The following is a 25173-nucleotide window of genomic DNA, read 5'->3' as shown; positions in this document are numbered from 1 at the left end:
ATATTTCATGATCTACCAAGTCAAATGCCTTTGACAGATCATAGAAAACTCCAGCTACTCCACCGTAACCATTATCTAAACCTTCACATATTGTATTGACCACATTGACTATTGCCTCCTGCGTACCACTGCCTTTTTTAAATCCAAACTGAAATCTATATAACAAATTATTATCCTCGAAGTATGCTGTCAGTTGCCTATGTAAAACCTTTTCCAATAATTTATCAAATAACGATAGCAAGGCAATTGGTCGAAAGCTGTCAATGCTACATAAGCCCTTGCCTTTCGGAATTGGTACAATTTTTGAAATCTTTAGAATATCTGGATACACAGACGTATTAATAATTGTATTAAAAACAGCAATTAATTTCGGTAAAACAACATCTTCACACACTTTCAACATCTTCGTATTTACATCATCATGACCAGGACTCTTATTTATTTGCAATTTCGAAACAAATTCCAAAACCTCTTCTTCGTACGTTGCACAGAAATGAAATGAGTATCGAACAGGGGTTAACGTGTCAAACATATTAAAGTTATCTCCAGGAAAATATCGAATTTTACTTTTTAGTACCTTTGGTATATTCACAAAAAAGTCATTAAACATTTCGCACATCTCATTATTTGTAACATAATCACCATTATCATTTTTCAACCGTATTTCTGAACTCTTTGCTCTACCTAGATGTTCATTTAAAAATTTCCAACATTTCTTTGGATTTGCCTGAAATTCTCTAAGTTTCGTTTGATAAAAAGAATTCATACAAATCTTAATTGCTTTCTTTATGACCTTGCTTATACTCTTGATTCTACTTTCAATACCCAAATCCTTGCTCTTTTTCCTTCTCTTCAGTAACAATTTCTTCTTCCACCTTATAAGAGATAATAAGTTTTCATTGACCCAAGGAGTTATTAAGTTCCCTGAAAATCCTATTCCCTCTTTTTCTATTGAAGAATTTTGTACACACTCAGAAAATGTCCTCAATAGCCGCGTCATGTCAGCGGTTGCATCACCGCAGAGTCGCATATTCCCGAATTCATTGAGAACAGATTGTCTCAACAAACTATAGTCACACTGGCGATACTTTCTATTAGAGATTTCATTTCTTTCCGCACTGGAAATAATTTTACATGATATCAAGTTATGGTCAGATAACTTACATTCAACTGAATCAACTACAATAGCATTCTGAAAGTTGCTGAAAATATTATCTATTGATTTTCCGCTATATGGACGTGTAATTAAAGAATGACAACTTTTATAGTCAAAATCATGAAGTAAATTTGAAAGATCTGATGACAATGAAGAATTTAAAAAATCTATATTCGAATCTCCCATAATGACACTTGGAGAAATGCCAATATCTTGCAAAATGTCCTCAAAACATCTGTAAAACGTTTCCAGATTACATTTCTGAGAACGATAAAAACTGGTTATTTTCAGAGGCTTTCCCTCTATTTTAAAATCATTTAAAAGGATGATTATTGCATCAAAAAAATGTTTGCTTTCACAATATTCAACAGTGCATTCAAAATTATCTCGAATAAAAATAGATGTGCCACCGTGTGCATCGTTTCTACAGCAATGTACTGCTATATAACCTGGAATATTATAAATCTGTTTCAAATTATCTTGAAACCACGTTTCCTGTACAGCAATAATATTCGGCAGAATCTCAAATTGTGAAATTAAAAGCTTAAATTCATTAAATTTGTTTATCGATGAAATGCTTCGAATGTTTATGGACATGATATTTAAAAACTTTCTGTTGAAATTTGCTAAATGACTGTTAAATGTTTCAAAATTCAAAAAATATTTATTGTTAAAAGACATAATTAATTAATTAAGGGATAAGTAACTCGAAAAAGAAAAACAGAATTTAATTTAATTTATAGTTACAGGTGAAATAAACTGCGATTGGGTTTCATCCTCAGATCCATCAGAATCGTGCAAAACAGGAACTGGTTTCTGCGAGACTCTTCTGCTGTATTGCCTGCTCGTTGTAGCATCTAGGAGTATAGTGTTAACGTCCTCTTCTGATCTAATTAACCTTGGCTTGGTAATTTCATTTTTCTTTGCAAAAATTCTTCCAGAATGTGAATAAACTCTTTCAAATCCAATTGATTTTAGTGATCTGGCGTAATTTAAAAGATGCATAGATTCTTTACTCAAGAAATCATTTACATAAATAGATTTTGTTTCCTCCTTCTTTTTCAATTGTGGTTTAACGGCCATAAATGTATCCTTCGCAGACTTTGATATAAATTTGACCACCAAACTAGTTTTCGGATTGGTTTGGGTTTTATTTCTCAAATAATAAGCATCATCAATTGATTCTTTTGGTATATCAGCGCCAACAGTTTTTGAAAATTCAATTACAGCTTGAGCAGCATTCTTTTCACTGTCGTAATTAATTCCGCTAATTATACAATCATTCTTTACACGTTGATCGTTTAAAAACTTCATTGAGTCTTTTAAATTTTTTACCTCCATTTTTAGATTTTGATTTTCTTTTTCAATGCGTTCAATCTTTTTTTTATTTTCAGATATTCCTTTTAGAACTTCATCAAATTTCGTTGACATAAAATTCATTGATTCCTGCAACTGGTCTAGTTTGTCGAGCTTTGCTTTTATGTGCTGCAGTTCTTCTTTAACTGTGCCAGCTGATGCATTACTGTCATCACATATACGGCAAATGTACTCTTCATCTTTGTTTTTGAGTAAATGATCAAATTGACGTTTATCCAATTTTGCACAAACAACATGAAACATTCTCTCACACTTGTCACATTCAATGATATCTTCTTTGTCCTCTTTCACCTCCATTCTACATTGGCCACACAAAACTTTTTTATTTTTTATGCTGCGACGGCTTGAGCTGGGCATTTTCGATGCTTCTCACTTAGACTTTGGTTTGTTTTCGTTGGTACAAATGTTTGTTTGTATGTCTACTGCTTACAACCGTTGTTTTTAATTATTTTGTTTAGCTTCGTCACAGAGCTCACTTTTTTGATGTTTATTGAAACAGGGTTACACACCACATTTGAATCTAAATAATAAATCTAAAATATATTTTTATTTAATTTAAACTTACCATTGCACAACCTTTTTACGGACAACGATGGCAACAGGGGGGCTTCCATGATTTTCGTATTATAGCCCGGACTAGATGTTTGACTGAAACTATCACTCGATATGGTTGAATCTTGGCGGAAATTGAATTTATGACGTGGCGGTACCATGGGGCCAGTATTACCAAAACGCGAAGTAGACATGCCAAAACTATCACTCGAATCCTGATGACGCATAGCAGCGGCCATGCCAGCAACCGTTCCTCCGCTCTTGTTAATGCGCGCAGCATTTTGCAATAGCGGTGCATCCATGAGATTTTTCGAATTGTAACCAGGACTAGAGGTGACTGAAAAACTGTCACTCGACAGATTGGAATCTTGGCGTTGATGTAATTTCGGATATTGAATGGGAGGAGGGCGTTTGCTGCGATTCAATTGACTACGCATGGCTAGAGGAGGTTGTTGCTGCTGCTGTTGTGTTGTGGCAAAACCCTTTGTGGCCGCCGTATCATGCATTTCGAAATTTTGTACTCTGGCTGGTGGGAGGGGTGGACGTTTCTGGTGCTGTGCGCTGGCAATTGATTGATGATGCTGCTGTTGTTGTTGCATTTGCTGCTGTGGCGGTGTGGTGGGTGCCAGGGGAGAATTTCCTGATCCAGAGGCGGATATGGACATGCTGGATCCTGTAGAAATGCTTGAACCTGCCGAGGCTGTGGATGATGTTGAGGTGGAATTGGGCACAGTGGAGCCACCCTTGTTGCTGGAATCGATGCTATTGTTTAGCGATTGCTGTGATTGACTTTGACTGGTTTGCTGATTTCCCTGCTGCTGATGATGGCGGGAAGGTGATACCGATTGACCGGGCTTACGCTGGGCACGTACCGGTACTGTGGGTAACTTGTGGCTTGTCATCGACTGAATATTGTTGTTATTGGCCATGAGATTATTTGTGTGCTGGCTATAAACCACTGCCGCTGTGGCTGTATTAAGGGTCTCATTGTTATTCAGATTGAGCATGACCTCATTTAAGTTCATGGGGCGTTCCATTTTAAAGGTGTCCTTGGTGAGCGGTGAGTCCACCGAGGTCTTCTCCGTGAGGCAGCTGTCCAGCGACGACTGGGTGTCTACGCTGGAAAAGCGGCTGCGAAAGTCTGCGGTGGTAGAGGTGGACGCTAAACGCTCGCTGTGCGAACCATAGCCCGACGAGGAGGTGATGCTTGAATCGACTGTACTGCTGGACGAGCGATTGGAGCGCTTGAGAGCAGTGCAGACGTCTCCGGTGAGGGCAGCAAGGGTCTTAGCGGCTAATGTGCCATTGAATAGTTTGCTTGCGGAATTTTGTGAAATCTTTACAGGGGTGGAGTTCAATGACTCTTCGAAAACGGAATTTTCCAAACTCATGCGGTCATCATCGGAAATGCCTCCGGTGTCGTAACCGGTGACGCTGCCACCATCGGAGAACACCGTACGTGAGTGCAAATCGGCAATTAGATGACCGCCGCCGCCGCCAGGTGTGGAATTATTTGCCTCAATGTTTGTATTAGCAAAATAACCAATTCCCCCAACACCGCCGAGAGCACTGCCTGCCCTACCTGTGGAGGGCAAATGTTGCAAAGGAATCTGAGGATAAACAAATGCTGTGCCTGCAGTCGTTTGTTGTTTACCCTTAGTCGGTGTTTGTGTTATCGAAGCGGCCGAAGACGGAGGGGTGGCCTCACACGAGCTACTGCCTCCGCCACTATTTACCGAATTCCAGGTGAACTTATTGCGAAATGTACGCTTGGGTATGGGTGGTGGTGTATCCAAACTTGAAGATGGTTGCTGTTGTTGTTGTTGGTGCTGTTGCTGCAAAGCCTGTCCCGCACCTTGACGCTGTTGTCTGTTAGTGTTATGGCTGATGCTGTTGTGGGGGCTGCCACCACTAACTAAATCGGAATTTTGCCTGTTCTTGGAGGCTGGCGAAGATGTTGTTGCCGGATTTACCTAAGTAGGCAAACACCAACATTCAATACACGAGTGCCAAAGCATTATGGAGGGAAGAGAGCAGTGGGTAGGGGTAAAAAAGAGAAAAGTTTTTGCATAAATATTATTATTTACAAACGTTGAGCATAGATATAACGCAAACATTAACATCATGTTCCCACATACATACACTGAGAGAAAATTATATAAACACTCAAAAAAAAAAATATATAGTAACAAAAATTAAGATAAATTAATTCAAGATAGAAAGTAAAATAAAATAAAATGAAATAAAATGAAATAAAATGAAATAAAATAAAATAAAATAAAACAAAATAAAAATAAAATAAGTTAAAATAAAATAAAATAAAAAAAATAAAATAAAATAAAATAAAACAAAATAAAAATAAAATAAAATAAAATAAAAAAAATTAAATGAAATAAAAATAAAATAAAATAAAATAAAATAAAATAAATAACGATATTTAAAATATAAATTAATAAGGAATTTAACAATTTCGGCAATGCTGAATTTTTGAAAACCCTCTAGCCCTCAAATTTAACTGGATTGATTTATTTTTTTCGCTTAGTGTATGTTCCAGTAAATATTCTTAGAATACTCGGCAATATGCTGACTAAGGTTATTGCAAATATTACTTTACCATGGCGGTGGGCGGTGAGTACTTGAGAGCAAACTTTGGCTACAGGTATTTGCAGCAAAGATTAGAAGCAAGACTGTGAATTTTGTGTTAGTATGTGTGTGTGTTGGTTGTCTAACTAAATAAGCGCATATTTTCGTAACATAAATGCTGTTTGGCTCATGAGTTACTGAGCACGTGTGTGTGGGTTATAGGTAAAATTGCGAGAGTATATGGGAATGTGATGGTGTGATTAATGAATATTTTTTCTTCTTCTTCGTTATATCCTTCGATGCTCCAAAGATATTCGATTTTTTTCAATACAATTTGTTGAGTAATGATTTTGTTGTGTTTATTTTTTCATTTCATCGGATTTTCCCCTCGGCAATCTTGCTTTTGGATTAGTTTTGCAATGAGGCGGCTTTCATTTGGGATTTAGCAGAGTTGCGACATGATCCTTTTTGTGTTAACATTTGCTTGTTGAGGAGGAGAAAATATGTATAATTGCTAATAATCCTTTGGCCAACCCGTGCAACATTTCACAATGACATTGCAACATGGGAGAGAATTATAAAATCATCATCATCATGATTTTGATCATAAGAGTTTGAAATTGCATGACATAAAACAAAAGCTTTTAATCCATTAAAATATTTTACGGGAAAATCTTAAAATTTTGTTCTAACATTAATATGTTGCAAAACTTGATTATAAGACAATTAAAAATGCATTAAATTTATTCGAGCCAAATCATTTATGTTGAAAGCTATAAAAACACCCAAAAACCGAAATTATAGTCAACGTATTTAATCTCCTTGTGGTTTTAGATATCAAGAAGAGAATGGTGTCTAACAATTCTAGAAAATTACGTTGAATTTCCGATCAATAGTTCAAAAGTTATTTACTAATTTCCACTTTTTCCATTTGAATCAATGTGCAATGGAAATCATCAAATCAAGTTGAGAAAAGCTTACTCAGCCATTATCTGATTTTTTTTTTGTACCAGATACTTGTGCAATGGAGGCCAACGTAGCGCAGATGTTAGCATGTCCGTCTATGGAACGGGAACGCATGGGTTTTGAATCCTGGCAAGCTCGTAAAAAAAATTTTTTTCAGCGGTGGCTTTCCCCTCCTAATGCTGGCAACATTTGTGATGTACTATGCCATGTAAAAACGTCTCTCCAAAGAGTTGTCACACTGCGCCATGCCGTTAAGACTCGGCTATAAAAAGGAGACCCCTTATCTTAAAATTAGCTTAAAGCTTAAAATTAAATCGGACAGCACTCATTGATATGTGAGAAGTTTGCCCCTGTTCCTTAATGGAATATGCAACATATATCTTTTTACATTGTTTTTTTACCGGTACCGATTACTTTTGCCTCGTTTATCTACCTTTTAATATCATCAGTAATAAAAGTCACCACTTTAGTAGAAATAGTTACAAAAGTAATCGATATAAAGTTAACCTAAAATATATAACCGGTACAGAAGTAACCACTTTTCTGGGAATCGGTTGTTAAAAAATTGTTTCAACCTGTACAAAAGTTACTAAAATAACAAAAGTTACTTCTTTCATACAATTAGGTACAAAGGTATTCGATAACAAGTAAAAAGGATTTAAGTTCGGCCGGGCCGAACTTTGGATACCCACCACCTCGGGTTTATATGTAAACCACCTTTCGTCAAAATCCGGTGAAAAATGCATACCTTATGCCCCATAGCAGCTATATCGAAAAATATTCCGATTTGGACCAAATACTAATGAGTACCAGTCATTCAATACTAATAAGTACCAGTCATTCAATGTTCAATTGTGTATAACAAAATATTGATCTTTTTAGTAGCTATATCTAAAAATAAACCGATTTGAACCATATACGAAATGGATGTCGAAATCCTAACATAAGTCGCTGTGTCCAATTGCAATGAATTGCAATTTATCTGCAATTGAAATTGCAGATAAATGCGTCTTTTATGGGGCCATGACTTTAAATCGAGATATCGGACTATATGGCAGCTATATCCAAATCTGAACCGATTTGGGCCAAGTTACAGAAAAATGTCGAAGAGCCTAACACAACTCACTGTCCCAAATTTCGGCGAAATCGGCCAATAAGTGTGCCTTTTATGGCCCGAAAACCTTAAATCGAGAGATCCGTCTATATGGCAGCTGTATCCAAATCTGAACCAATCTGGGCCAAATTGAAGAAGTATATCGAAGGGCCTAACATTACCCACTGTCTCAAATTTAAGCAAAATCCGATAATAAATGTGTCTTTATGGGCCTAAGACCCTTAATTGGCGGATCGGTCTATATGGCAGCTATATCCAAATCTGAACCGATCTGGGCCAAATTAAAGAACGATGTCGAGGGGCTTAGACAAGTCACTGTCTCGAATTTCAGCAAAATCGGATAATAAATGTGGCTTTTATGATCCTAATTATGATCCTTTTATGATCGGTCTATATGGCAGCTTTATCCAAATCTGGACCGATCTGGGCCAAATTGAAGAACGATGTCGAACGGCCTAACATAACTCACTGTCCCAAATTTCAGCAAAATCGGCCAATAAATGCGGCTTTTATGGCTCGAAAACCTTAAATCGAGAGATCCGTCTATATGGCAGCTATATCCAAATCTGAACCGATCTGGGCCAAATTGAAGAACGATGTCGAACGGCCTAACATAACTCACTGTCCCAAATTTCAGCAAAATCGGATAATAAATGTGGCTTTTATAGGCCTAAGACCCTAAATCGGCGGATCGGTCTATATGACAGCTATATCCAAGTCTGGGTTGGTCTGGACCAAATTGAAGAACGATGTTGAAGGGCCTTACATAACTCACTGTCCCAAATTTCAGCAAAATCGGAAATTAACTGTGGCTTTTATAGGCCTAAGACCCTAAATCTGCGGATCGGATCAGCTATATGACAGCTTTATCCAAATCCGGACCGATCTGGGCCAAATTGAAGAAGGATGTCGAAGGTCCTAACATAACTCACTGTCCCAAATTTCAGCAAAATCGGATAATAAATGTGGCTTTTATGATCCTAAGTCCCTAAATCGAGAGATCGGTCTATATGGCAGCTATATCCAAATCTGATCCGATTAGGACCAAATTAAAGAAAGATATCGAAGGGCCAAAGACAACTAACTGTCCCAAATTTCAGCAAAATCGGATAATAAATGTGGCTTTTATGGGCCTAAGACCCTAAATCGGAGGATCGGTCTATATGGCAGCAATACCCAAATTTTGACCGATTTGAGTGAAATTGAAGAATGATGTCGAAGACAGTCGGGCATGGCTAAATCGTCTTAGATTTTTACGCTGATCAAGAATATATATACTTTATAGGGTCGCAAATGGATCTTTCGATGTGTTGCAAACAGAATTACAACATGAATATACCCCCTTCCTTCGCTGCAGGGTATAAAAAGTTGGTTTCCGGTATTATTACGGGTCTCATAGGACTACGGACGCATTTATGCAGTATAGGTGCGGCAAGGAACAGCATATGTGAGACATGTGGAGAAGATGATAAAATGTTGGACCATTTTCTATGTCAGTTCCCGGATTTCGCGCAAAGACTCCGGCATGGTATCGTATCCGCATCCCGATACTTGAACCAGCTAAGGGGCAAATGATGGAAAACGATAAAGGATTTTGTAAGCAGCACGATATGCCTGACGGAGTTAGAGGTAGATTACTGGAATTCATGACATAATTACCAGGTAGTGTACCGTAAACAGCTGAGAACAATTTTTTCTCGCGAAGTGCAGTATCTGTCAACGAGTTTTGGTTGTGTGTGTGTATTATAGTTAAAAACGACAACACATACAAACAACGATAAATGGCACCAACTGGTTACATACAAAAAATCAGAGTTGCACTTATCACTGATTTTGACAGATAGTGCGCTCAATATTTGCTTGTTGGGCAACTGCCACTACCTGTAAATGAATGTATCTAACCTGGCATTGGTGTATATCCATAGTAGCATCCTGGGCGGATCCTGATATATACACCTTCTTTTCAACCTAACCTAATCGAACCTAACTTTTCCGTACCAAGTAACCGGTATGTAAGTAATTGTTATAAAAGTAACCAGTACATAAGTAGTTGGTATAAAAGTAACCGGTCGTGTAAAATAACCCGATAGTTTAGTATTTAGTATAAAAATAACCGTTAAAAACATAAACGGCACAGAATACATAATTTGTGAATTTTAATTTGTGTCGTTTCACTTTGAACCATTAGCTTATGGACTGTAACACTTCGAAGTGGTTACTTTTTGTACCGAATACTTGTGTTACCACTTGTCAGCAGTTAAAAATTTCGAATTGAAAATCTAATTGCTTCTTTATTTAAAACTTATTTTTTCTTCGTTAAATTAGTCGGTCTGCCTAAATCTCAATATGGCTACTTTGGGCAAGGGCAAATCTGCTACATTCTCAAATGCCTTAAAATCATAGTCAAAAAGATATTCTAGAGAAATTCACTTTGACATTGACTGTGAAAAAATTGAAAAAGATTATCTGGTGGCCTAGGGAAATTAAAAATAATTGAAAAAATAATTGCCCTACTCTTAATACTGTCGAGAGCTTGTGCTCGTGCTCGTGCTCGAAAATGCATTAAAATGCTGTAAAAAAATCATTGTTCATAATATTTTATGGGGCATTGTGTCCTCTGGACATGGTCAACGACTTTTTTTGAATGCTTTGCACGAGTAATAAGTATTTTTATGTAAATTAGTGTGTGCATGAGTGTTTGTGTGTTGATGCAATGCTATTGTGGCAGGATAATGGAATGGAAATCTTGAAAAAAAAATGTTTTTTCTTTTCAACAAAACGAAAAAAAAGACAAAATGAAAAAGCAAAAGCAACAAACAAATGAATAACATCGACACGACAAGTGAATTTTAATAGAATTTGTCTAAAAGTGACAAAAAGCAGCAAGCCAAGCGTCCTTGCGTCCTGGCAAATCCTTTGGGAGCACACAAACATCATCATTCTCTGGAAAAGAGCTGAGCTACGACAGAAAAAAACTTGCCTTTTGTTGCAAATTCAGTTGAGTGGCTGCCATAGTTGACATTAGTGCAGTGTTAGATGGCGACAATGAGGATGCGGATGCTGGCGCCCCGGGAGCAGCTGCTGGGAAATGTTTTATGTTGGATTGCGCCTGAGATTTGTGACAATTGTAGGGCGGCGGCGATGCATTTAAGCCAGCATTTAGGGAGGACATTAAATTCTTCACATTGTCCATGTTCGACATGGCAACCGTTGGTGGTGGCTGATGTTGCAACAGTTGTTGCTGCTGCTGTTGTTGTTGTTGCTTCTCATCTCCTGCCTCCAGCATGGGATAGTAGTGGGAGGAGTGTCTTCGTACCACAACATTGGCGCTAATTGGCAATAATGCCACTGAGTTACACTGCTCCTGCTGTTTGTCATAGAAATCCAAAAGGGAACTGTGTGGCAAAGCCAAACTCGAAGCACGTTCCGAACTTTTTTTGTTATCCATGGCCATGCATCATCAACATTGCCATCATCATAATCATCATATTTGGTATGGGTATTAGTCCAAGTATTTTGTTAATAATTTGTTAATAGTGGTGTTAGAGAGCCGCACAGCACATTTGGTGTTGGGTTAGATGAACGAAAAAACACAAAATATGCGAACGGAGAAGGAAAAAGACGTTATAATTGTATAACAGCGTTAGAAAAAGTTAGTGGTGCTTGTTAGCCATAATTGATAGTTAAGACCTAAATACTTTGCCAACTAATAAATGATATAATTTATTAGAGTCCTCAGGGTTGAGGGAACGAAGAAAGCAAAGCATGAGCATAGTAGACTTACCGCTGCTTTTGTTTGTCCCCCAAAAACTGATGATGCTGTTCGTTAACACTTAAACGTTGTTTGTCCATAGTTAACGTGGCCATGTTGGTATAAATCGTCATTTAATCTAATTGATAGCTGCAAAGAGAGGGGAAAAAATAAGTAATGTAGTATAAGAAGGTAATTTAATTTTCAAATAAAAAAGTAGCATGCCCCAGAACTAACCGATACAAAAAGTAATCGATACAAATAGTATGCTGTACAAAACAGTTACTCGTACAAAAATAACCGCTGGAAAAATTATAGATAGTAACAGGTGTAAAAGTAAGGAGAACAAGTAACAGGTATACAATTAACTAGGACAAAACGCTATTTGAAGCTAATTGGATAAAAAGTAACCGGTACAAAATTTACTTAGACGTAAAACTATTTAATGATAATCGGGTACAAAGATAAACGGGCAAAAAGTAACCAGTACAAAAGTAACCAGTACAAAGTAACCAGTAAAAAATTAACCAGTGCACAAGTAACCAGGAAAAAAGTAACCAGTGCACAAGTAACCGGTAAAAAAGTAACCGGTGCAAAACAATTTAAAGATAATCGGTATAAAACGAATTGTACAAATATAACACAAATATTGCGAAAGTAACGGCCGAAGAGGATTATTGATGGTTTTTATTCTCTGAAGCGAGGAAATCATACCACTCCACTCCTAAGGGTTACATTTTAATTAGTCTCTAATCCTTTATTTTAAAGACCTGGTTAGTGTACCAACACACTTATAAAAAAGTATTCGATAAAAAGTAACCGTCCGTCCGTCCGTCTCTCTGACGAAAGCACACTGACTATCAAAGGAGTAAAGCCCCGCTCTTGGAGAGACTCCCTAGTATATGAAATGGACAAGTTAAAAAAAGACTCAGGAACGTACTGAGAAGGCTCATAGATGTTGGGCATACTGTAGACAGGCCGTAGCCTCGAAATGGGGCCTAAATTCGAGGATAGTTCACTGGTTCTAAAGGAGCGTGATTAAGCCAATACCTAATTACGTCTCTGTAGTTTGGTAGACTGCGATGGAAAAAAAGTGCAGTGTAAGGATAATACAACAGGTTCAGAGAACATGTTGTCTTGGCATAGGCGGAGCGATGAGGACCGCTCCCACTAGGGTACTGGAGGCTATTCTAGATATCCGACCCATAGGCATTCAGAATAAGTGCGAGGCAGCCACTGCGACTATGAGAGTTCAGAAGATGGGAGAATGGATTGAGGATGGGAGCAGTTCATACCATCGCGGTAAAATCGAGGCGAAACCTGGAAGGGAGGGAAGAGGTTTCCGATCGGTTACCTGAGAGGACACTTGGGGTTGAGTGCGCTTCTGTCAGCGGCACAGTCTTTGTTTGACGTATTTGCATATGGAAGATCATGTTGCACAGATGGATCAATGCTAGAGGACAGAGTGGACCTGGGGTTCTACACTGAGAACCCAGGGACTGAGATCTGTTTTAGACAGCCTGACCATAATTCGGTCTTGCAGTCGGAGATCCGGGCGATCACGCAATGCGTGAGTTAGTGTGGTGTTAACACGAGGACATCGAGTATGAACATATTTACGGACAGTAAACAGGCCATAATGGCAATAACAACCAGGACGGTGAGATCACGAACAGTCTTGGAATTTAAGAAGAGGTCTAAAACCTTCTCTGAGGATGGCACGGTCCGCATCGTTTGAGTGCCGGGCCATAGCAGAGTAACTGGGGATGAGAAAACGGGCGATGTGGCAGTGAAAGCCAGAGAACTGCCGTTAATAAATTAAGTTAACCCGGAGCCTTTCGGGTCGACGAAGCCCGAGTTAAGGGAGTGGGCGAGGAATGTGCATGTAACCCTGTGGAACAGCGAAACGGTCGGTAGACGGCGAAAATCCTACTGGGAGAACCAGATCGTGAGAAGACGAGGCTATTAATGAAAGGAAGTAAGAAGGAGGTATGTATAGCTTTCTATATCATAACGGGACACATAGGACTACGAGCAAAATCGGTGCGACAAGTGATAGGGCATGCGGCGAAAATGATGAGACGTTGGAGCATTTCCTATGTCAAAACCCACTTTTCGACTTTTATTCAAATGGTCTACACATTTACACTCTACCGTATAGGTGATAAAATCATAGAGGTGTGCACATTAGTTATCGATTTTGGCACAGGTTATAAAATATTTTATTTACAAATTATACATCGTTGAAAAATATGGTAAAAATTAAATTTTTGTGAAAACGAAGTGTCTTCGTAAATTGCAAAATACAAAGCAGATCTCCGTAAAAAAAAATAAAGATCAATATCTCTAAAACCAATGGAGATATTGTATACCTAAAGCGGACTTTTATGCAGCAAAAAAAAGAGTTTTGAAAATCGGACCATAAATGAAGATTTGGCAGCCCCAACAATTGTTCGGAGTACGGAGGTGACCAATTTTAGGGCCTGCCAAGAGGCGTCCAAACCCTCTAGGGAAAGTTGGAAATTTTGCACATGAACTCGCTAACACCTCAGCTCTAACCATTCCAAATTACAAAGAGATATTTCTACCCTTTCTCACACAGCATATTTTTTTATTTTTTTTTCCGATTTTTCTCCCACTGTGCAACACAGGGGCGTAGCATGGAAAATAATTAACGATTTTGTAAGTAGCACGGAATTCCTTACTTAGATTTCTTTTTCGAGGTTACTTTTTTAGTATTTAGAGCGCACAACAAGTCGATTACTGCCTTAAGTGTATGCCCATATTGACATGGGGTGGATTAATATCCGCAACCTCTTTTTAACCTAGCCTAACCTAACCACCATCCTGTGAGATTCTTGGAGTCCCACAGTGTCTTTAGCTATCCGCAGTATGGGTTCTGCAGAAATCGCTCTACGAGTGAGCTGATTCGGAACGATGGAGTCATTCCATTCACCAGTTAGGTGAGGATAAGTTCTTGGGCCAGATGTAAGCATGTCCACCTATGACGCGGCATGCCTAGGTTCGAATCCTAGCGAGAACATCAGAAAAAATTGTCAGCTGGCTTTTCTTTTCCAAATGTGGCGACATTTGTGAGGTACTATGCCATGCATAGAAAGCTATATAAAAACTTTTTCTCAAAGGAGTGTGGCACGCAGTTTGGACTCGGCTATAAAAAGGTGGTCCCTTGTCATTGCGCTTAAACTTGAATCGGACAGCACCCATTGATATGGAATTCCTTAATGGAATTTTCGTGGGCAAACTTGCAATAACCAAGTGCTGTCGTTCGGAGGCCTCCGCGGCGCGAAGGTTAGCATGTCCGCCTTTGACGCTGGGTTCGAATTCTAGAGAGAATATCGGAAAAGAATTTTCAGTGGTGGTTATCCCCTTCTAATGCTGGCGACATTTGTGAGGTACTATGCCATGTTAAAACTTCTCCCCAAAGAGGTGTCACATTGCGGCACGCCGTTCGGACTCGGCTTTAAAAAGGAGCTTGAGTTTAAAATTTGAATCGGACAGGACTCAGTGATATGTAAGAAGTTTGCCCCAGTTCCTTAGTGGAATGGTCATTTGGAAGTGCTGTCGTTCTGCAGCGCGTGTTTTGGACTCCGAAATGAAAATGAGATCCATTTAGGTAAACTTGTAACGGATAGCACCCATTGATATGAGAGAAGTATCCCCGCTGTTCCGTTAGGGAATGTCATGAGCTAATTTGCTTTTGCATATTAGTTTTTAGAAAAATTTTCAGATATTTCTTTTAAATTTTTATGCCCACCATCGAAGGATGGGGGTATATTCATTTTGTCATTCCGTTTGCAATACATAGAAATATCCATTTCCGATCCTATAAAGTATATATATTCTTGATCAGCGTAAAAATCTAAGACATGCCAGTCCATCTGTTCGTCTGTCTGTTGAAATCACGCTACAATCTTCAAAAATAGAGATATTAAGGTCAAACTTTACACAGGTTCTTTTTTTTTTGTCCATAAGCAGGTTAAGTTCGAAGATGGGCTATATCGGACTATATCTTGATATAGCCCCCATATAGACCGATCCGCCGATTTAGGGTTTTAGGCCTATAAAAGCCACATTTATTAAACGATTTTGCTGGAATTCGGGACAGTAAGTTGTGCAAGGCCCTTCGACATTTTTCATCAATTTGGCCCAGATCGGTCCAGATTTGGATTTAGCTGCCATATAGACCGATCCGTCGATTTAGGGACTTAGGCCAATAAAAGCCATATTTATTATCCAATTTTGCTGAAATTTGGGACAGTGTGTTGTGTTAGGCCCTTCGACAGTTTTCATAAAATTGACCCAGATCGGATCAGATTTGGATATAGCTGCCATATAGACCGATCCTCCGATTTAGGGTCTTAGGCCCATAAAAGCCACATTTATTTTCCGATTTTGCTGAAATTAGGGACAGTGAGTTGTGTTAGGTCCTTTGACATTTTTCATATATTGGTCCAGATCGGTTCAGATTTGGATATAGCTGCCATATAGACCGACCCCTCGATTTAAGGTTGTGGGTCCATAAAAGGCGCATTTATTGTCCGATGTCGCCGAAATTTGGGACAGTGAGTTGTCGTAGGCCTTTCGACATCTTTTTTGAATTTGGCCCAGATCGGTCCAGATTTGGACCGATCCAACGATTTAATGTTTTGGACCCATAAAAGTCGCATTTATTGTCCGATGTTGCGGAAATTTGGGACAGAGAGTTAAGTTAAGCCCCTTGACGTACTTCTACATTATGGCACAGATCGGTACAGATTTGGATATAGCTGCCATATAGACCGATCTCTCGGTTTTAGGTTTTAAGGCCATAAAAAGCGCATTTATTGTTCGATGTCGCCGCAATTTGGGGCAATGAGTTGTATTGGGCACTTCGACATCCTTCTTTAATTTCACTCAGATCGGCGCAAATTTGGATAAAGCTGCCATATAGTCCGATCTCTCGATTTAATGTCTTGGACCCATAAAAGTCGCATTTATTGTTGGATGTTGCGGAAATTTGGGACAGAGTGTTATGTTAAGCCCCTTCACATATTTCTGCAATTTAGTCTAGATCGATCAAGATTTGCATATAGCTGCCATATAAACCGATATCTCGATTTAAAGTATTGGCCCCATAAAAGGCGCACTTATAAACCGATTTAACTGAAATTTGACACATTGACTTATGTTAGGCTTTTCGACATCCATGTTGTATATGGTTCAGATGGGTTTATTTTTAGATATAGCTTCTAAAAAGACCAATATTTTGTTATACACAATTGAACAATGACTTGTACTTATTAGTATTTGGTCCAAATCGGAACATATTTCGTTTTTATTTCGTATTTATTTATGGGACATAAGGTATACAATTTTAACCGGATTTTGATGAAAGATGGTTTACATACAAACCCGAGGTGGTGGGTATCCAAAGTTCGGCCCTGCCAAACTTAACGCCATTTTTTTTGTTTTTTTTTTAGAAATTTTCTTCAATTTATTGGCAATATTATTTTGAAAGGCTGTGGTTCTTATGTGAGCTAATTAAATATCTTTGTTCCTTAAGTTATTCAAAATAATTTCAAATATTTATTTACTTTTAAGATTTGAGAGGAGAGGTTTCAATGCTCTAGTCAAATAAGTTTCAGTTTCATTCAACTTTTCACCTTCCTTTTGTAAAGAAATCACAGTAGCCATTTTTTCCTAATGAATTTTCATTATTTATGATGATAGTGATGGCTTTCAATTAACAACAATTAAATGATTATTTTGTGTCGAAGCGATAAAGTCAAATAAAATATTTAAATTGTTTAACTTGTGCACATAGTTGATTGGGTAAATATACCTTAGGGCTAATTCTATTTACATTGGATTTTACGATGAACTAGAACTAAACTGACAGACAAACACACATACACACTCATAAACCTACTCGTTTACAAACAAAACCACATTTATGATACATTTTCAATTTTCCAATTAACCAAATGCCTGTGGGGAAATTTTGAATTGTTGGAATTTGTAAAACGTTTTTCTAAATACCATCTCATCAATAAATCTACTACTCTGTCTCTCTCTCTCTCTCGCTCTCTTTTTCTCCTTCACATTTATGCCCTGTAGGGGAAGCATACTTCGCTTTACATGCCTTTGATAAATATGCCATATTACTTGCCATGGCAATGGAATATGGTTTTGTTCAAGCACATGAGAAATGAACACATTGTGGATGCCAAATAAGATAATGAGATGAACACATGTCAGTTACTTTGGCAATGTTTGATATGTTCGTTGAGAGGGAGGAAGAAATTAAAGAAATCTTATTCTTTGAAGACCGATAACATATTGCGTAGGTTGTGGGTATTAAAAAACACAGATTTTCGAAAAGCATGTCTATTAATGTAAAATAGCACCATGTACATATATCATATCACAAAAAGGCATAGATAGGGAACTATTACAGCTTGCTTTTAGTTAATGATAATAATTTAAATGATGAAAAATTTAAAGGACTTTAAATTTTGATTTAAGGAGTTGTTGGGTGAAATTTTCAAAAAATTATATTACTAAAATAATTCCATATATACTAAAAATAATTCCAAAGTAATAGGCAAGGCATATTTATTAAGTGGCCGCATTAACCCAGCTGAGGGAATTTGATATGTCAACTCATTTTTGAATTCGCCGTACAAAAATATAAACTTTAAAATAAATAGTTCATAAATTGAGTTTAATGCTGTTATGGTTTTTATACCCACCACCGAAGGAGGTATATTCATTTTGTCATTCCGTTTGCAACACATCGAAATGTCCATTTCCGACCCTATAAAGTATATATATTCTTGACCAGCGTAGAAATCTAAGACGATCTAGGCATGTCCGTCCGTCTGTCTGTTGAAATCACGCTACAGTCTTTAAAAATAGAGATATCGAGCTGAAATTTTGCACAGATTCTTTTTTTGTCCATAAGCGGGTTAAATTCGAAGATGGGCTATATCGGACTATATCTTGATATAGTCCCCATATAGACCGATCAGCCGATTTAGGGTCTTAGGGCCCATAAAAGCCACATTTATTATTCGATTTTGCTGAAATTTGGGACAGTGAGTTGTGTTAAGCCCTTCGACGTCCTTCGTCAATTTGGTCCAGATCGGTTCAGATTTGGATATAGCTGTCATATAGACCAAACCTCCGATTTAGGGTCTTAGTCCCTAAAACGCCACTTATATTATCCGATTTTGATAAAATTTGGGATTTTGATGAAATTTGGAAATTTGTGTTAGGCCCTTCGACATCCTTCATCAATTTGGCCCAGATCGGTCCAGATTTGAAAATAGCTGCCATATAGACCGATCCCCCGATTTAGGGTCTTAGGCCCATGAAAGCCACATTTATTATCCGATTTTGCGAAAATTTGGGACAGTGAGTTGTGTTAGGCCTTTCGGCATCCTTTTTTGATTTGGCCCAGATTGGTCTAGATTTAGATATAGCTGTCATATAGAGTGATACTCCAATTTAGGATTTTAGCCGCATAAAAGCCACATTCATTATCCGATTTTCCTGAAATTTGGGATAGTGAATTATGTCAGGCCCCTCGACATTCTTCTTCAATATAGACCGATTTCTCGATTTAAGTTTTTGGGCCCATAAAAGTAGCATTTATTGTCCGATATCGTCGAAATTTGGGACATTGATTTAAGTTAAGCCCCTTGACATACTTTTACAATATGGCCCAGATCAGTGCAGAATTGGATATATATCAGGTTATGAACTGATTTAGCACAGTTATTGGAAGTCATAACAAAACACCTCATGCCAAATCGGATGAGAATTGCGCGCTCTACAGAAATCAAGATCCAAGATCGGTTTATATGAAAGATATACCAGATTATGAACCGATTTGAATCATACTTAGCACAGTTGTTGAAAGTGATACCAAAACACTACGTGCAAAATTTCAGCCAAATCGGAAGAAAATTGCGCGCTCTACAGGCTCAAGAAGACAAGACCCAAGATCGGTTTATATGGCAGCTATATCAAAACATGGACCAATTTAAATCATACTAGGCGTAGTTGTTGGAAGTGATACCAAAACAACACGTGGAAATTTTCAGTCAAACGGACGAGAATTGCGCCCTTTAGAGGCTTAAGAAGTCAAGACCCAAGATCGGTTTATATGGCAGCTATATCAAAACATGGACCAATTTGGCCCATTTACAATCCCAACCGACCTACATTAATAAAAAGTATTTGTGCAAATTTTCAAGCGGCTAGCTTTACTCCTTCGAAAGTTAGCGTGCTTTCGAGGTGTTACAAACAGAATGACGAAATTAGTATACCCTCATCCTAATAAAAAAAAAACTTCTAGACGCTCGTCTTTTGTCTTTCTAATCTTCCAATATATACTGTCAAACTGAAAATGTGTCCCAATGTTGAGAACTGTAGTTCGGTCTATACAGAAGGTACCATTTTGTACGTTTTGGTACATAAATGTTTGAATTAAAAAAAAAAACTTCTAGTCGCCGATTTATGCCACAAGGTATAACTGTTTCCCAGTTTGAGAGTTGTAGCTCAGTCTGTATCGAAAGTAGAATTTTGCATGTTTTAGTATGTAAATGTACATTTGGTAGTTTTAGTACTTAAAATTACGAAGCGCAAAAAAATCGACAAAAGCGATCCATGGTTGAAGGTATATAAGATACGGCCCAGCCGAAGTTAGCATGCAATCACATTTTTTTTCAATTTTGCAAATAGCGAAACTTTGTCGATAATATCGATCGAGAAAATCTCAATCGATTTTCAGCCAAAAAAATAAAATATCGATAGTATCGCTAGTACCATCGATATTTGGCCAGCTCTAGGTCAAGCAGTACTAGGTGTATGGAAAATTTCGAAAATTTTAACTTGTTAGTGGTAAATTTTAAAGAAATTATTATTCTTTTTTAATTACTACAGAATATATAGGATTTATGACACACTGTGGTTCAAAATATATCATATATATGTCTTATTTAATTTTCATTCGGTGGCAACATTGCCTAGAACAATAATTTAAGGCCCAAAACAGATGGGTGAATGTACATATATTTCTTAAGACACACTCACACACATATCAGCTAGCAATACAATGGCAAAACAAATGTTTTGATTAATTCCTAACATCCTTCTTCTCCAGCCCCCATCTCCCAAGGCAATGCAAGCCACACAAATGGACAATATACCTCTAAATGGAAGCAGCCTAATGCGAACGAGCCAGCGAGCATATTAAAAGGCCATGACAATGATAATCATCTATACTCATATGAATGTGACCATGTGTGTGTATGCGAGTGTATGTGAAAGAGTGCTGCAAGAGAATGTATATATGCTTGTAAAGACAAACAATGAGTTTTACAAAATGTCTCCATTGTGACACAAACAGCTGTAATGCTTGCCCTTTGTTTGGCAGCACATGTTCGGTAGGGATGTTCTGCTGTGTGTGTGTGTGTGTGAGTGCATTGGGTACACATGTAAATATCACCATGAAAATGTTAAAGCGGTTCATCCATGTGACAGACGGGCATTGTGGGGGTGGAGAGTAGTGGTCAGTCTGTTAAATTGACATGAACATAAACATACATGTGGGCTGACACACACACACACACACACACACCCCAGCTAAGCATGCTTGATTATGTTGTTGGTATTCATTTTATCAAAGAGCTGAGTATTCTTAGTTGAGTTTGGGGTGGGGTTGGTGTGTGCGTGTGTGTGTGTGTGGCAGCATGCAAGCATGCATGTGTTAATAATCGTTGTCTCAATCAGTGTCGATTCATTTATTGGCAGAATTTAAAAGTGATGACGATTGACCGTCCATGTGTAGCAGCATGTAAAACTGAAGTTCATTTCAATAATAGGGTGTACTGAAAAGGTGCCGATAGTATCGACGATAGGTCGGAGAATGTTGGAAATCTAAAAACCTTAATTTGCTGGAATTTAAGATTTCCAATAATCACTGTCCTTTTGTTGATACTATCATTAAACCTAAAAAATACGGGGGTTTTGGTATAGTGTGCCTGTGTTCGGAAACTCATTTTTACTGAAAGTAGTTCGCGTACTTTATTTGCCAGCAGAAGAAAGCGCGAGAGAGACCAAATTTTGACAGTTAAAAAATAGAGAACCCGCAAGTTTCTACTGGGACTTTTTCTGCCAGCAGAAATTTGCAACTTTGAACAGATGTTTTGTAAAGATCAGCTGTTTTGTGAAAAGCAGCCATTTCATGATAATACAAAAGCTAACGCCAAAATGCATCAAAGAGGCAGAGGTAAGTAAGAAATAGAAATATTGTTTATTGGTTATTCATAAATTTGTTTAATTTGTATTTACTTTGAATGCAGATTCATGGCAGCAGCTAGTGTTCAGGTACAGAAAACTGACCAAATGAAGGTATAATTCAAGTCGGTTGTTCTACATTAGAAGTTAAGTGCAAAATTTGCAGAATTATTTGGAAAATCTTGAAAAATTAAAACATTGCATCCTTCTAGACACCAAGAAAAGGGCAATTATCGGTTTCTTAAGTGTTTTGATGGAATCATTCCCATCGGAGAGCTACGATGAAACAAACACCGTTCCTTTGAATTCGTTAAGGAGGGAAGATGCTGTCATGGGATTGAGTGGGTCTAGCTGGGCAGTTAAACAAGTGACGCACAGTGAGGTTAGAAACTACGTTCCATTTATAAACTAAGTTTAAGAACTAAAATAATAGCAAACACAAAAATCAATTTATAAAAAATTTATTTTGAAGTTTAAATTTTCAAAAATGATTCGACATACCGAATTCCATCAGCTGTGCTGATGCGGCCATCTTATTATATACGCCTTGGGCATAAGCTTTGAAAGACCTATAGGAAAATGATGTTGTTTTCGTCAATTTTTGCTACTTTTATTGCATCGCAAAGAGTGACTAGCCTCCCCCCTCCTCCCCAAAAAATTTACCTTGTATCGCTAATACCTGAGGGACTACTCGGATATGGAAATATTTCCTTTAAAAGAAGATTTCATTTATCATTTTTTTTTTAATATAAGTATGAAATTGTACATTTATCAAGAGGGTTAACATTTGTAAAACCCCCAGATTATTCGTTTCATTTTCTACAAAAATGTTTGGCTCTAATGGAGTACTCGTATCATACGAGTATTATATATTTTAGGCAACAATTTCCCCTGAGCATGGGGTTCGTTAAGAAGGGTTATACAAAAATTTTACATTTTTGAGATTTTCCCTCGTAAATGATGATATGAGGGAAGATTTTTCTCTGGCATGATATCAGTCTTCGCGCTAATGGAAGTGCAAAAAAACTAAAGTTCGAAACTTTGTCAGTACTATTTGTCTAATCTAGGTCACTAAGTTTGTCATTGAACTCCTGCCGACCAATAAAATCTTTTCGTTTTTCCCCAATGTTTAAATTATCAGCTACATAGATATGTGTGAAATGCACATACCCCTACTCGCACACATACGTACATATGTTCATAGTGAAGTGTGTAAATACCAATTTTTCGATATTATGAAATGGGTCAAAATGTTTGGCCAAATATTTGGAATTGCTTAATTCGAAGAATTTTAAAGTGTTCTGACCATGACCAAGGGGGATGTAAATGAGTGATAGGACAGACAGCAGTGAAGTGTATGCATATGAAATTATCCAGAAATGCATTTCAAACAAATGAAAATTGTTGAAGTGATTTTGACATTTAAAATTTCGAAGTGGATTTAGGGAAGAAGGGTTTACGTAATACAGTTGGAAGTACAAATTTGAGTAGAAGAATATATAAAGTTCTACTACTTATGGCAAAATATTAAGCGTTATTTTATAGGATGAGGAGTGTACTAATCTAGTAATTTCGTTTCTTTCTTCTCGAAATATTGAGTCCCAATAAAGACTTTATATATATATATATATATATATATATATATATATATATATATATATATATATATATATATATATATATATATATATATATATATATATATATATATATATATATATATATATATATATATATATATATATATTCTTTGGTCGTCTTGACATTCAAAATCGATCAAGTCAGTGTTTGTCTATCAAAATCATGATAGCGATCTAACGCGTAAAGCTGGCCGCTCGAAGTTTTGCACAGAAACTTGGTGATTGCCATATATTTAGCTCCCATAAAAGGGGCTTTTCGACTTGACTTTTGGAGCCCCTTAAAACCGAAACTATTATCCGATTGAGATGAAATCCACTTGGTGTTCATTTAAGAGTTCCAACAGCTGTCGAAAGGTGGTGGTCTATAACCTGATATAGCTCCCATATAAACCGATCTGTCGTTTTTTACATCTTGAGTCCCTCAAAGGGGTCTTCCGATTTGGCTGAAATTTTGTACGTGGTGTTTAGTTCAAACTTCCAACAACTATGGTAAGTACGGTTCAAATGGATCTATATTGAGATATGGCTCCAATTTAAAACCGACTCTAGATTAAATAAGGCCACCGTAGCGCGGAGGTTAGCAAATCCGCTTATGACGCTGAATGCCTGGGTTCGAATCCTGGCGAGAACATGAGAAAAAAAATTTTTTTCAGCCATGGTTATCCTCTCCAAATGCTGGCGATATTTTTGAGGTACTACGCCATGTAAAAACTTCTTCCCAAAGGGGTGTCCCAATGCAGCACGTCGTTCGCACTCGGTTTGTTGTTGTTGCGCATATGCAAGCCAACATCGCCGTACACCATGTGTCATCTTTGAAAAAACAGATCAACGAAAAAACAAAAAATACAAAAACGATACGTGGCGTACGACGATGTTGGCCTCTCCGCAAATGGCGGAGCTGAGGGAAAATCAAAATGTGTTAAAAGTTATGACTAACAGCTTTCTTCGAAGTTATGAGCAAAAGTGTTTTCTCATTTAGACTATTTTTGCCAAAGCTCATATGATTGAAGAGTCGAAGAATTATGCTGATGAAGGGATAGAATCCCAGAAACTGCAGTCCGGTTAACCTTTCGACCAAATTTAAAACCAAATGAGGCTTTTATTAATAAATGAAATCACCCACGGTTGTCAACAAATAAATAAGTTGGACAACTATTGGTTTGCTAACCCTATGGGAAATGCCAGACAAAAATAACTGATATTTCAATTTAATATATTTTTATACCCATCACCGAAGGATGGGGGTATATTCATTTTGGCATTCCGTTTGCAACACATCGAAATATCCGTTTCCGACCCTATAAAGAGTATATATTCTTGATCAGTGTAAAAATCTAAGACGCTCTAGCTATGTCCGTCCTTCTGTCTGTTGAAATCACGCTACAGTCTTTAAAAATTGAGATATTGAGTTGAAACTTTGCACAGATTCTCTTTTTGTCTATAAGCAGCTTAAGTTCAAAGCCGATCTTCGATATCGGACTATATCTTGATATAGCCCCCGTATAGACCGATTCGCCGATTTGGGGTCTTAGGCCCATAAAAGGCATATTTATTATTCAATTTTGTTGAAATTTGAGACAGTAGGTTGCATTAGGCCACTCGATATCCATCTTCATTTTGGCTCAGGTCGGTTCAGATTTGGATATAGCTGTCATACAGACCGATCTCTCGATTTAAGGTCTTAGGCCCATAAAACGCGCATTTTTTATCCGATGCCGTCGAAATTTGG

At 37.5% G+C, this 25173-nt stretch overlaps 1 protein-coding gene across 3 annotated transcripts in view; it reads right to left on the bottom strand.

The window, feature by feature from the left end:
- The window catches only part of LOC106081455 (uncharacterized), a 205530-nt gene that overhangs the window by 26168 nt on the left and 154189 nt on the right, over positions 1-25173 (bottom strand). For all 3 annotated transcript variants that reach the window (XM_059368509.1, XM_013243412.2, XM_013243414.2), the window contains 3 exons: positions 11533-11649; positions 10729-11179; positions 3099-5058 (listed from right to left, as the gene is read on the bottom strand). In XM_059368509.1, coding sequence (XP_059224492.1) covers positions 3099-5058; positions 10729-11179; positions 11533-11633 — 2512 coding nt within the window. In that variant the 5' untranslated portion in view covers positions 11634-11649. The remainder of the gene's footprint in view (positions 1-3098; positions 5059-10728; positions 11180-11532; positions 11650-25173) is intronic.

The sequence above is a fragment of the Stomoxys calcitrans genome, chromosome 5, assembly GCF_963082655.1.
Source record: "Stomoxys calcitrans chromosome 5, idStoCalc2.1, whole genome shotgun sequence".
In the NCBI taxonomy this organism is placed as follows: domain Eukaryota; kingdom Metazoa; phylum Arthropoda; class Insecta; order Diptera; family Muscidae; genus Stomoxys; species Stomoxys calcitrans.
The sequence above is the reverse complement of the archived record's forward strand: the minus strand, read 5'-3'. Positions and strand labels throughout refer to the sequence as shown.